General features: G+C 37.0%; 1 protein-coding gene across 1 annotated transcript in view; it reads right to left on the reverse strand.

Annotated features, from left to right (window-relative positions):
- Positions 1 to 13,499, reverse strand: part of TDRD5 (tudor domain containing 5) — a 97,284-nt gene that overhangs the window by 34,994 nt on the left and 48,791 nt on the right. The window contains exons 7-10 of the mRNA XM_033428181.2: positions 12,851 to 13,059; positions 11,141 to 11,361; positions 8,622 to 8,834; positions 7,974 to 8,040 (exon numbers count right to left, since the gene is read on the reverse strand). Coding sequence (XP_033284072.1) covers positions 7,974 to 8,040; positions 8,622 to 8,834; positions 11,141 to 11,361; positions 12,851 to 13,059 — 710 coding nt within the window. The remainder of the gene's footprint in view (positions 1 to 7,973; positions 8,041 to 8,621; positions 8,835 to 11,140; positions 11,362 to 12,850; positions 13,060 to 13,499) is intronic.

Consider the following 13,499-nt stretch of genomic DNA (forward strand, 5'->3'; position numbering starts at 1 on the left):
CATCAACACTAGACCTGCCTTACAAAACATGTTGAAAGGAGCTCTTCAACCAGAAAAAAAAATGGCAAAAATACAAAAAACTTTGAGCAAAGTAATAAAAAGACAGAACTGGAAAACTGCAACTCTCTATCAGAACAGATTTTTAAACACTTTATTAATAAATAGTATAAAATCTAAAGGGAGAAAAAAAAATAAAGCAGAAAAACAAATATAGCTCTCTTAGTTTGATAACAACTCACAACATAAAAAGGGATAATTTAAGAGAACAAAAACAAATTTCATAGGGGAAGAGGAAAAGGACGGCACTTGTACAGGTAAATGAATATAAGATGCTATCAGCAGAAAATGGACTATTTTAATTGAGATGTCTCATACAAACTTCAGGGTAAACACAGAACATAAAAATAGAGCAGAGACACAAAAGACAGCAAAAGAGGAAGCTAAGAAAAATATTTTAGAAAACCACCAAACCAAAATGGCAGACAGAAACACAAGGAAAAAGAAACAATGGGGGAAAAAAAAAAGAAACAATGGGAGATTTAAAGCAACCAGAAAACAAAAGCTAAAAAGCCAACATCCAACTATCAATAATTGCCCTAAATGTAAATACACTAAATTCACCAATCAAAAGACACAGAGTGGCTGGATGGATTACAAAGCAAGACCCAACTAAATGTTCCCTCCAGGAGACTCGTCTCAGCTCTAAATACAAACATAGGCTCAAAGCGAAGGGATGGAAGATGATTCTCCAAGAAAACAGCAGCCAAAAGAAAGTAGATATAGCCATACTCATATCAGGCAAAATAAACTTCAAGTCAGAAAAGGTAACAAGAGACAAAAATGGACAGTATAATAAAGGAGAAAACACATCAAGGAGACGTAACAGCGATTAATATATTTGCACCTAATATAGGAGCACCAAAATATATAAAACAATTATTGACAGACCTAAAGAGAGAAATTGGCAGCAACATGTAATAGTAGAGGACTTTAATAACACCCCACTTACATCTATAGATAGATCATCCAGACAGAAAGTCAACAAGGAAACACTGGCCTTAAATGAAACAACAGACAAGATGAATTTGATAGATTTGTACAGAACATTCATTCCATCCAAATGCAGTAGACTATACATTCTTCTCAAGTGCACATGAAACTTTCTCAAGGATAAACTGTATGTTGGGATGCAAAACAAGTCTCACTAAATTTAAGAAGATTGAAATCATATCAAGTATCTTCTCTGATCACAATGGAATGAAATTAGAAATCAACTACAAGAAGAAAACTAGAAAAGTCACAAATACATGGAAACTGAGCAACATGCTACTGAACAACTATTGGGTCAATGAAGGAATCAAAGAAGAAATAAAAAATTACCTGAAGACAAATGAAAATGAAAATACAACATACCAAAATCTATGGGATGCAGCAAAAACATTACAAAAAGGGAAGTTTATAGCAATATAGACCTACCCTTAAGAAACAAGAAAAATCTCAAACAATCTAACCTTACAGCTAAGGAAACTAAAAACAGAAAAACAAAGGGCAAAGTTAGTAGAATGAAGGAAATGATAAAGATCAGAGCAGAAATACATAAAATAGAGAGTAAAAGGACAGTAGAAAAGATCAATGAACTAAGTGCCGGTTCTTCAAAAACATGAACAAAATTTGACAAACCGTTAGCTAGACTCACTAAGAAAAAAGAGAGAAGGTCCTGATAAATAAAATCAAACAAAAGGCAGAAATAACAACAGATATCACATAAATACAAGATTGTAAAAGAATATTATGAACAGCTATATACCAACAAATTAGACAGTCTAGAAGAAATGAAAAATTCTTAGAATCATACAAACTTCCAAGACTGAATCAGGAAGAAATAGAGAATCCGAATAGACTGATCATTAGCACAGAGACTGAAACAGTAATCAAAAGCTCCCAAAAAAACAAAAGTCCAGGACCAGAAAGCTCCACAGGTAAATTCTACCAAACAGTCATAGAAGATTTAATACCTATCCTTTTCAAACTATTCTATAAAACTGAAGAGAAGGGAACATTTCCTAACTCATTTTAAGAGGCCAACATCACCCTGATACCAAAAGCAGACAAAGACAACACAAAAAAAGAAAATTCAGGCCACTATCTCTAATGAACATAGATGCAAAATCCTCAACAAAATATTAGCAAACTGAATTCAACAGTACATCAAAAAGATCATACTCCATGATTAAGTGGGATTTATTCCACACAAGAATGGTTCAATATTCACAAATCAATCAATGTGATACACCACATTAACAAAATGAAGGATAAAAGCCATATGATCATCTCACGGGATGCAGAAAAGGCATTTGACAAGATTCAAAGCCCATTTATGATAAAAACTCTCAATAAAGAGGATACAGAAGGGACATATCCTCAACATAGTAAGGGCCACATATAACAAACCCCCAGCTAACATCACACTCAAAGGAAAAAAATTGAAATCTATTCCCCTAAGATCAGGAACAAGACCAGGATGCCCATTCTCACCACTTTTATTCAACACAGTATTGGAAGTCCTAGCCAGAGCAATCAGGCAAGAAAAAGAAATAAAAGGCATCCAAATTGGAAAGGAAGGGGTAAAACTGTCACTATTTGCAGATGACATGATTTTATATATAGAAAACCCTGAAGACTCCATCAAAAAACTCTTAGAAATAATAAATGAGTAAAGTAACAGGATACAAAATCAATATATAAAAATTTGTTGCATTTCTATATGCTAACAGTGACCTAGCAGAAAGAGAAATTAAGAAAACAATCCCATTTGCAATTGCAACAAAATAAAACATTTAGGAATAAATTTAACCAAAGAGGTGCAAGATCTGTATATTGAAAACTATAGGGACTTCCCTGGTGGTGCAGTGGTTAAGAATCCACCTGCCAATGCAGGGGACACAGGTTTGATCCCTGGTCCAGGAAGATCCCACATGCCGCAGAATGGCTGGGCCCGTGGGCCATGGCCGCTGAGCCTGCGCGTCTGGAGCCTGTGCTCCGCAACGGGAGAGGCCACAACAGCGAGAGGCCTACGTACCACAAAAAAAAAAAAAAAAAAAAGGGCAGAGGAACAGAATAGACATTTTTCCAAAGAAGACATACGTATGGTCAACAGGTACATGAAAAGATGCTCAACATCACTAATTACTATGGAAATGCAAAACAAAACCATAATAAGATAGCACCTCACACCTGTCAGAATGGCTATTATCAAAAAGGCAAGAAATAAGTGGTGGCAAGGATGTGGAGAAAAAGGGAAACCTGTTGGTGGGAATGTAAATTGGTACCTCCACTATGGAAGACAGTATGGAGAGTCCTCAAAAAATTAAGATTGGAACTATCATATGATCCAGATATCCCACTTCTGGGTATTTATTCAAAGAATATGAAAACACTGATCTGAAAAGATATCTCAACCCCCATGTTCTTTGGCATTATTTACAATAGCCAAGATATGGAAACAACTGAAGTGCCCATCAACAGACAAATGGTAAAGAAGATGTGGTATATATGTACATAATGGAATACTGCTCAGCTTTAAAAAAATACGTAAATGTCTTGCCATTTGCAACAACATGGATGGAACTTGAGCATTTTATGCTAAGTAAAATAAGTCAGATAGAGAAAGAGAACTACCACATGATGCCACTGATGTGGAGTATTAAAAAAAACGAATAAACAAACAAACAAAAATAAAATAATGTACAAACCAAACCAAACAAAAACAAATACATATATATGGAGAACAGAGTAGTGATTACCAGAGGGGAAGGGGAAGCGGGGAGGGCAAAATGGGTAAAGGGGGTCAGGCCAACTACGGTTATAGATGGAAAATAAATTTTTGGTAGTGAACACGTGGTAGGGTATCCAGAAGTAGAAATATAATGTTGTACACATGAAACTTATATAATGTTATAAATCAACATTACCTCAATTACAAATAAATAATTTTGTTTCCTAAAGAGTAAATTTACAAGTTTCAATTTCATTAGCAGATAGTTTTAATGCCATCCTGAAATTGTTAAAAGCATAGTATCCTTTGAAAAAATATCCTAGGGCTTCCCTGGTGGCACAGTGGTTAAGAATGTGCCTGCCAATGCAGGGGACATGGGTTCAAGCCCTGGTCCTTTAAGATCCCACATGACGCGGAGCAACTAAGCCTGTGTACCACAACTACTGATCCTGCGCTTGAGAGCCCGTGAGCCACAACTACTGAGGTTGCATGCCACAGCTACTGAAGCCCGCGCGCCTAGAGCCTGTGCTCTGTAACAAGAGAAGCCACCGCAATGAGAAGCCTGCGCACCGCAACAAAGAGTAGCCCCTGCTCGCCACAGCTAGAGAAAGCCCGTGCACAGCAACAAAGACCCAAAGCAGCCAAAAATAAATAAATAAATATATAAATTTATAAAAAAGAAAGAAAGAAGAAATATCCTGGATTATTGAGGTCTTTCTTCTATACAGATAGCAAATATCTATAAAATAAAAATCTATCCTGCTTTTTAAAAAAGCTGAAGAACACAAGTAACAAATACAAAATTTTAAAAACAGCTACAGACAAAAAGGATATTGCCTTCAAAGGAACATCCATTAGATGGACAGCTGGCTTAAATATCATAAGGGAAACCAGAAGCCAGTGTAATGATACCTTCCACGTAATGAAGATAGTAACTACCAACCTTGAATTCTATACCTACTGAACATATCTTTCAAGAATAAGCATAAAATGATATTTTCAGGTGAACATAACTGAGTGTGCCGTCAATAAACCCTTACAAAATGAAATCCTAAAAGATACAGTTCAAATAGAAAGAAAATGTTCCCAGAGGGTTTGAGCAGCAAGACTGAAGAGCTAAGAGACTGAGAAATACGTGACTAAATCTAAATGGATTTGTTATTATTATATACAGTTATTTTCTTGAGGGGTTAAAAACAATAACGTTAATTACAAAACAAAAATAGATCAGAAGAGGACGTTAAAGAAATTCGTGTTCTAATGTCCTTGTATTGCTACACACATATGCTGTACTTCCTAGAGTAATCACTGAAATAACATAGTGGAATGATTAAAAAATCTCTTCAAAATAAGGCGTACAAGGTGAGAAAAATAATAGGTAAGCCAGTGACTTTTCACTAGGGCCACTGGGTTCTCTCCAGTGTTTGCAAAGTTTAGTTGTCATCTAAGGATTTGGGCGGATTTTATATCCGTACAATGATTTTGGAACGCACCCATTCTATGGCTCCCTCCCTTTAAGTATTACACCCTAACTTCTAGCTGTTTTGCTATTCCCAAACAATGTCCTCTAATCCTGCAAGCCAGCAAGGCTGTAGACTGGGGAGTGACCTCAGGAAAGAAGCTGAAAAATTCCTGACTCACCTATTGCGGTTTGACTTCCAAGGGTAGACTTCTACTTTTCTGCCTGCTTTAGATTTTGTATATGAGAGTATTAGCTCACCAAACCAGAAAAAAGATATAGAAATAAAGACATGAATGAGATACATTCAGTTAAAAAAATTTATTGAGCACCTACCATGTACCAAACATTGATCTAGGCACTGGAGATACAGTGGTAAATATGACAGACAATATCCCTGATCTCAGGAATTACAATGTTGTATGTGAACAAACAATTAAAATAATACCAGATAGTGTTATAAAGATAAAACAAGGGACTTCCCTGGTGGTCTAGTGGTTAAGAATCTGTCTTGCGATGCAGGGGATGCCAGTTCGATCCCTGGTTGGGGCACTAAGATCCCACATGCCATGGGGCAGAAAGCCCGTGCACCACAACTACTGAGTCCATGTGCTCTGGAGTCCGTGAGCCAAAACTAGAGAGCCCATGTGCCACAACTACTGAGCTCGCACATTCTGGAGCCCATGCACCACAACTAGAGAGCCCGCGTACTGCAACTAATGAGCCTGCACACTCTGACGCCTGCACGCCACAACTAGAGAGAGGCCCACACACTGCAACAAAGAGCCCGTGTGCCTCAACTAAAGATCGCGCATGCCACAACTAAGACCTGATGCAGCCAATAAAGAAAGAAAGAAAGAAAGATTAATGGTACAGATGAACCTATTTGCAGGGCAGACATAGAGAATGCACGGGTGGACACAGTGGGCGAAGGGGAGGGTGGGATGAATTGGGATATTAATTTTGACATACATACACTACTATGTGTAAAATAGATAGCTAGTGGGAATCTGCTGTATAACACAGGGAGCTCAGCCCGGTGCTCTGTGATGTCGTAGGTGGGTGGGATGGGTGGAGGAGGGAGGACCACGAGGGAGGGGATGTGTGTATTCTTATGGCTGATTCACTTCACCGTGCGACAGAAACTAGCACAACACTGTAAAGCAATTATAGTCCAATTAAAATAAATAAACATTTTTTTTTTAAAAAAAAGATAAAACAAAATGATGATGAATGACTGAAGAGGAACAGTGCACTTTAAATTGACTGGTCAAGGAAGTCCTTCTTGGGGAAATAACATTTGGGCTTAAATTTGAACGACAAGAAGGAGCCAACCATGAGAATTCTTTGAATAAGTTATTTCAGTGACCAGCATGGGCAAAAGCCCTAAGGCCAGAAGCAGTTTAGGAAGGAAATTGCAAAGAAAACGAAAAATGGAAGCCACCTGGCTGATATGAGAGTAACGGACATTGGCTATGAGTGGGTCACAAATTTAGCCCTGACCTCCCTGATGGAAGTACTAAAAAGAAACCTAGTCAGGGCTAAAATGCACCCTAGAAAACAATGCTGAGTAGTGACTCGCACAAAAACCATACTTTGCATAATTATTTATAATACTCAAAAATCAGAAGTGGACTGAATTAGTCTAACAATAAAGGGACAGTTAAACAGGCTACAATGCACGTTTAGCTAATAGATTACTTACGTACCTATTAAAATTGAGAACTATAACATGTAAATGTATTTATGCTATAATGTTGAGTGGAAAATGGAATATAAAATAATATGATTACTATTTTATATAAGCCTAAAAACCCTACAAAACCCTCATCCCCAACATCCAATAAACTAAACTGAAAGAAACTCATATCAAATTTCTAAATTGAATGCATTTGAATGGTGGCATTACAGATAATGTTTTTTCTTCTTCTTTTCTCTTTATTGTGCTTTTCAGATTAAAAAAAAGTAAGGAATAATCCACGTATATGTTAGCAACTGATAAGTTATTTAGGTTAAACAGACAAATATGGTGTAATAAATGTGTATGGCATGTATAATTAAGAGTTCTGAGGGAAAAAACATAAAATTAGGTGCATAACTATAGCTACATAAACCAATGTATCTATATGGATGAAAATGTCTCCTGCTCCATCCCACTCCAATCATCTCCCACCACTAGAGAATTCTTTAAAAAACATATATCTGATTGTGGCAGTTCCCTTTAGTCACTCCCCAGTCTGGACATTGCGTCCAGACTCCTGCACATGGCTATGGGTCTCCACCTTAGTTTACTGTCTACTTCTCTGACATCATTTGCCATGCACCAATTCCAGCACATCCTCTATTATGCAGCCAAACAGAACCACTTAAAATTCCTCATATTTGAGATATTTCATGCTGCTCTCCCTCTGCCTGAAATGTCTTTCTTTTCTTGTCTGTCCAGTTATAGAACTAATCTTCCTTCAAAGTTTCATGCAAATGCCACCTCTAGTATGGGGCCTTCTCTGATTACCCCGAACAGAGACGAGCGCTCTTCCTTTTGCATCTCTACCACATGCTGCAAAATTTTCTAGCAAATATGACACAGCACTATTATTTTTGTCTACGTGCCTATCTTTCATACTGTCTACAATGATTTCTTTGAGGGCTCATTCTATGTTTTATTTTTGTATTCTGAGAACCTAGAATTGTTCTTGGCATCAAACGTTTGCTGATTAAACAGGAAACAAGCAAACATACCTCTACTGGTCTCACCCAAGCCAAAGAACAGGGGATAGCCTGAGCTGGAAGCCTGGTGTAGCAGCACCTGCAACAGATAATCAAATATATGAATAGTTAATCATATTTCAAAACTGCATTTTATGGAATCTCTTATCCACTCCTTGATTTAAGCTTTTCACACCATTTCAGAGTATTTTACTCATGCATTTTAAAATTAATGTCTTACACTTTAAAGTAACCTAAGAAATACACTTGTAAAAACATAATAGTCCTTGAAAACCATGCAATTAAAATATAGGTAGGATATGTATAACTGAAAATAAATAAATAAATAAAATATAGGTAGGAACAGTTCAACCTTCATGCTATATAAATGCAACTCTTAGCATGACCCAAAGAATGATTTTCTTAACATAAGATTGAAATTTAGTCTCACGGTTCATTCAGATTCACGGTCATGTGAAAGAAGACGCGAGAGATTATAATCCAACTGTGATTATAATGACCAAATGACCATTTCCCAAACCTGCACTAAGATGAAAGGGGGTGGAATGGAGGGTAGGATGGAGGGAGAGAGGCAGGAGAAAAGGAAGAGAGATCCTAAGCCCACAGAGTTTCAGCATTACAGCTCAAAACTTGTTGTCCTTATTCAGTTTATTAACTCACTTGAGGAACCTCAGGGAGGACTTCTGAACAGTTCCAATATTTCCAAAGTCTGGATAGAACACTTCAACTTCCTGTTTCCCAAGAATTCGATGGATAATGACCCGATACCACCACTTATCCTCAGAAATCCTTACACAACAGAGACGTCCCGGTTGGATAAAATACTCTGGCATGGCATATCGATCAGAAACCAGCTGATTAGAATAACAGCGCCTGCAGAATTCCATAATACACAGAAACCCATAGGGGAAGAAGAAATTAAAGATCATTTTTATTGATGTATCAAGAGCAGCAATGTCTTGGCAAAAAGCAAAGGAAAAAAACCCTCACTTTTTCTGATTTGGTAATGCTTATTATTAATACCAATTAATTTTCTTTTTCTTGTCCAAATCCCTTCTCTTTATCAACAAACTTCTTCCAATAGAAACTTACTAAGTGATTATTATGTAACATTATGCCAGGTGTTCTTGGGTGGTAGGTGAGTATATAATGTGGTAAAGTTAGAAAAAAACTTTTGGAGAGATACAAAGTAAATTATTCTTGTATGTGGCACCATTGTAAAAATCAGACATTTGTTGTACATGAATAAATCTAAAGTAACTGAAAATGTAAACATTTTACATAGTGTTTACTAACAAAGGACATGATTTTTCACTAGAGAAAAGATAATTTAGAGCAGTAGCTCTCTAAGTGTAGTTCACAAATCCCTGGGACCCTGATACCCTTTCAAAAAGTTCCTAAGATCAAAGCTATTTTAATATTTTAGTATTATTATGAAAATAGTTATTTGCCCTTTTCACTATGTTAATATTTGCAATGATGCTGTAAAAGCAAGGGTGGGTAAAATTCCCGGTGCCTTTGCTAAATCAAGGCAGTGGCATCCAACTATACTAGTAAACATTTATTTTTCACTGCCATGCATTCACATTAAATAAAAAAGAAAGAAAAAAGAGGCTACTTTCACTTAAGAATATCCTTGATAGGGCTTCCCTCGTGGCGCAGTGGTTGGGAGTCCGCCTGCCAATGCAGGGGACGCGGGTTTGTGCCCCAGTCCGGGAGGATCCCACGTGCCATGGAGCGGCTGGGCCCGTGGGCCATGGCCACTGGGCCTGCACGTCCGGAGCCTGTGTGCTGCGGCGGGAGGGGCCGCAGCAGTGAGAGGCCCGCGTGCCGGAAAAAAAATAAAAATAAAAAAAATAAGAATGTCCTTGATAAAGCAATAAAAATTATTAAGTTTATTAAATCTCAACCACTGACTATCTTTTCAATATTCTCTGTAACAAAATGCAAGTACAAGTAAAATACTTCCCAAGTTGTCTTAATGAAAAGCACTTTTGCATTTCAGGTGTGAACTGAATGAGCTGCTTTTTGTGTGTGTGTGTGTGTAGATTTATCTTTACTTGGAAGATGAACTAGACACTATTTTCATGGAATACCATTTTTGCTTGAAAGGCCACTCACAAACTATGTTTCTTCAGACTTGCATATTTGCCACACATTTTCTCAAAAATGAAGCAAGCTTGCCACTTCAAGGAAAACACTGACAGTATTTATTGTCAATGATAAAATTCAAAAGCTTTCAAATGAAAATTAGGATTTTGGCAACGCTGCATCCACCACCATAAACATGACAGCTTCCTAATACTTAATACTTTTCTGATGCAATCAGTGATACTATTAATGAATGTGATTTTTTTAAAGATATATTGTGTGATGAAACATGTCAACATCTGGAAGATCTATGTAACTCAGTGAACCAGTATTTTCCAAAAGACCAACACATGATGTTTTAAAATCGCAGATGGTGGTAAAATTCAGGACCAGTTCCATTGAGTCCACACTGAGAAGTTCCCTATGCTTACTTTAATGTTAAGCTACTGCTGTCTTGAAATTCTTAATACTTTTAAAACAAGGAGTCTTACATTTTAATTTTGGACTGGAGCCTGCAATTATCTAGCTGGTCCTGGATCCATTCAAAGTGCAAAGGCAGAAAATGTATTTTAACATAGTAGAGTTCGAAAAGTTCAAATTCCACACTGAAACTAACTTCAAGAAACTACCACTTGTCAAGTTTTAGTACACTATCAAAGAGTATTCACAATTTTCTGAAAAGGCTATTAAAATACTCCTTTTCCCAATTATGTATCTGTCAGAGGCCAGATGTTTTCACGTACTTCCACCAAAATAAAGTATTTCAAGAAATTAAAGACAGAAGCAGATACTGAAATCCAACTTTCTTCTAGTATGCCAGATATTAGAGATCTGCAAAAATGTAAAAGAGTACACTATTCTAATTTTCATAAAAGTTATTTTTCATAAAATGTTATTTATATTCAGAAAAATGAATTTATCGTTATTTTTAAACAATATTTTTTACAGTTTTAATTTCTATATGATAAATATTGATAAACAAAAGTTCTCTTCGGTCCTTAATTTTTAAGAGCCCTGAGACCAAAATGTCTGAGAACTGACTTAGAATGAGATACATGAAAAATACATTGAAAACAACAGATTCCTACCGCATTTCAATCATCATGTCTTCAAGTAACTCTGATGAATCCCTGCTATAGATTCGGATGTAGAATTGACTAGGAGAGATGATACACTCCACAAAGACCCCCACGAGGGTACTGGTACCTAATGGGGGTAGTTTGCATAATTTCTTGTCCCGTACAGCATCAGGTGGGATATCATGATTTGCCATTGCCAAGTTGAGCTGTGATTTGTTAATTTCTACTTGCTACAAGTTAAAAAAAAATCAAAGAAACCACTATAAATCTTTGAGTAACATTTCAAACTCTATAACAACGTTTCTTAAAATATATTTCATGAGTCACCTTTATCAGAATCACCTGGCAAATAATAAAAATGAAAATTCCTAGGCTTTAGCCCAGACTCACTCACTAGAAGTAAGGCCCAAAATTATGCCTTTAAAAAAATTCCCTAGGTGATCCTTACCTACATTAAAATATTAAAAGTACTGTCTTACGATATTAGGTAAAGAGTGAAAAGTGTGTCACACAACTGCCCTATATAAAATTGAAAACATCGTACTTCAAATACTTAGGCTGAACTAAGAGTCTCATCCTACCCACTTCTACCAACAAAGGCAACTTTAAAGAATGGATTAAATTTCAGGGCTTCCCTGGTGGCACAGTGGTTAAGAATTTGCCTGCCATTGCAGGGGACACGGGTTCGAGCCCTGATCTGGGAAGATCTAACATGCCATGGAGCAACTAAGCCCTTGTGCCACAATTAATACTCAAAATTTTTAAGTACTTTATACTTTTAAGGCTTAATACTGAACCTGCGCTCTAGAGCCTGTGAGCCACAACTACTGAGCCCACGGTGCCACAACTACTGAAGCCCGCGTGCCTAGAGCCCGTGCTCCGCAACAAGAAAAGCCACTGCAAGGAGAAGCCCGCGCACTGCAACGAAAAGTAGCCCCCACTCGCCGCAACTAGAGAAAGCCCGCACGCAGTGACGAAGACCCAACACAGCCAAAAATAAATAAATTTATTAAAAAAAAAAAGAATGGATTAAATTTCAGACTAGTCTTCCAATCAAAAATACGGTTTCTCAAACACTCTCATTCTCAAATATATTATTTTCCTTCAGGCCTTTCTATTGTCCTCTAGAAAATATAGCAGGCTCTCCAAACAAAATGTTTTCCTTCCATGAAAGAAGCCAGGTGTAAAGGGCAGAAGGCAAGAAGAGTAAGCAATTAATTCCTTAGTAACTACAAAATAAGTAATAGGAGATGAGAATACAAAAAGGGAGAAGTGTGTGTGGAGATATAATAAAGGAGAAAAACAATAAAAGCACCCTCTAACTGAGGCTAGGTGCAGGGGCAACCTGCAGCAGTGCTGAGGCATCCAGCTACAATAGAGCTCCTCAATTCTTCCCTCAAAAGTCCTGGAGGGTTGTGAAGCCTACTGAAACACACGGACAGAGAATCAGCAATGTTATCCTGAAACAACTGTTAAATCTTCGAAGACAACTGAAAAGCCTGAAATGAGACTCAAGGAAAGCTAGTTATACAAAAGGCTGAAAACCAGAATAAATGCTGCATAAGGTGACTTCAGACCAAAGTTCTGGCCTAGCCTAAGAAATCATATATCTAGAAATAAGACCTTTCTCAAACAGCATTTTTGTCTAAAGAAACATTCATTCAGTTACTTTCCATAATGCTGAATCTCCAGGGCACAAAGCCATCAAACCTTACTCACCAGCTGTAAAGGCTTTACCACCAGATTAGGTTTCTTGCAAATCTTCTCTTCTGGCTCTTTGTGGTTTTCTGAAGGGCAATCCTGTGTAGTCTCCTTGATAACAGTAGTAGACAGTGAATTTCTAGGGGGACTGGACACACAAGCTTTGGCTTCTATTTTCTTATCTGATTGAACTAAACATGAATTTCTGACTGATGACACAGCTCCATCTGAAATGACCAATAGAGGAGCCTATGTATATCTATTAAAATAATTTGGAAACTGTTAATAAGCACATTCTATGTGCCAGGCACTGGACAGATAATGAGAGATGAGAGATATGAACCTGTCTTTGCAGACCTTTCAGTATGGAGAGATGTAACAGAAGTTCCAGATGGGAACAAATCTTAACGTTATTTATGTTGGGGGGGGCAAGTCTGATTACGTTTTTTTAACTTTGGTGAAAGGTTTTATTTTACAACATCCTGATTTCAATTTATTTCTTGTTCAGCTTTAGCTGTGAACATTCATTTGTTGCTTAATGTACAACGTATGTGACTACTTATAGTCCATAATACAATGCCTTAATTTTTAGGGAATTCCCAAACCAATCACATATTTTGACCATACAATCATACAAATTTACACGTGTATGATGATTATAGGAGGC

The sequence above is a fragment of the Orcinus orca genome, chromosome 1 (genome assembly GCF_937001465.1).
Source record: "Orcinus orca chromosome 1, mOrcOrc1.1, whole genome shotgun sequence".
NCBI classification, from domain to species: Eukaryota; Metazoa; Chordata; class Mammalia; order Artiodactyla; family Delphinidae; genus Orcinus; species Orcinus orca.